The 1153-nt window shown below is 43.1% G+C and overlaps 1 protein-coding gene across 4 annotated transcripts in view; it reads left to right on the forward strand.

Moving 5' to 3' along the window:
* Positions 1-288: 288 nt before the first annotated feature.
* Positions 289-1153, forward strand: part of kdm2bb (lysine (K)-specific demethylase 2Bb) — a 33026-nt gene continuing 32161 nt past the window's right edge. The window contains exons 1-2 of one of the 4 annotated variants that reach the window (XM_014003769.1): positions 289-480; positions 1001-1145. In XM_014003769.1, coding sequence (XP_013859223.1) covers positions 436-480; positions 1001-1145 — 190 coding nt within the window. In that variant the 5' untranslated portion in view covers positions 289-435. The remainder of the gene's footprint in view (positions 481-1000; positions 1146-1153) is intronic. The other 3 variants (XM_014003768.1, XM_014003767.1, XM_014003771.1) reach the window with 3 other exon arrangements.

Consider the following 1153-nt stretch of genomic DNA (forward strand, 5'->3'; position numbering starts at 1 on the left):
ATAACACATAACATAACACACATTTTGAACATGTTTGATTATGTCAAATTATAAAAAATACTAGGACATTATTTAGGTAATAATAAAACAACTGATTCTCAGACAGCTTTCAGAAAATGTATAAATTTACCAATTTACAACATTTAAAATAAAACTGAAAGCTGCCTTTTTAAATAAAGTTTTTATCTTTATAAAACCAGGTCAAAAGGCGCTGGTAGTCAAAACGTGGTTCTGCTTGTTTTCTTTTTAAGCTGCACGCGCTGACAAGCCATGACGTTGTCCAACAATGTTTTGGTTCCTGGTGGTGACGTAACACACAAAAACATGGTTCCGTTGTTTTGAACCCGTAAAGCGTGCTAAGCGCTCGTGCAGCTCCGCTCCGCGCGAGGATGCTTTCTCCACACCGAGGGGCTGCAGAAACCACCTGAAGAGACGATGGCTCAGTCCACGGAAGCCCGCGCAGAGTCCGGACGGAGGCTGGTGTGTACCGTCTGCCGTGTTCACGTTCGCTCAGGAAGCCAAACTGGCAGCGGGCTAATTAGTTAGCTAAGCTAACACATTTTCAGCTGAAGCGCCGTCGGGTTATTTGTCATGACACGTTTTCGAGTTTGCAGAAGCAGCAACGTTACATGCATTCCGCATTTAATAACTTTTTAAACAAAACATCTGCAATAACAATCAAGCCCGTGACATTTGAAATCACACAAAATAGTGCAAATTACCGACATATATCGCAAGCAATTAGCTGCCTTTTTCCGTCGATGAGCGTCGTTTGATAGAAGCGCTGGACGTCATGTTTATGACGCTGCCATGGTAACGGATGCGGCACGATCAAAGAGCATCCAGTACAAGTCCTGGACCAGTTTTAAAGTAGAGCTTTTCATCTTATGTTTGGAGAAGAGTGGGCCTTTTTAGGACAGGGAGTTTGTTGTCTTTTTTTTTTTTTTTTTTTTTTTTTTTTTTTTTTTGTCATGTAAGTCGTCTCTGTTTCCAATGCCAGCGCTCCATCTGCCGGAGGATGTACGACGAGAACGAGGACCTCTCCGACGTGGAGGAGATCGTAAACATCAGAGGGTTCAGTGTGGAGGAGAAGCTCGTCAGTGACAGCTACAGCGCAGACTTTGTCCATATAATGGAGGGCAAAGGTACATCT

Source organism: Austrofundulus limnaeus, unplaced genomic scaffold (assembly GCF_001266775.1).
Source record: "Austrofundulus limnaeus strain Quisiro unplaced genomic scaffold, Austrofundulus_limnaeus-1.0 Scaffold20, whole genome shotgun sequence".
NCBI classification, from domain to species: Eukaryota; Metazoa; Chordata; class Actinopteri; order Cyprinodontiformes; family Rivulidae; genus Austrofundulus; species Austrofundulus limnaeus.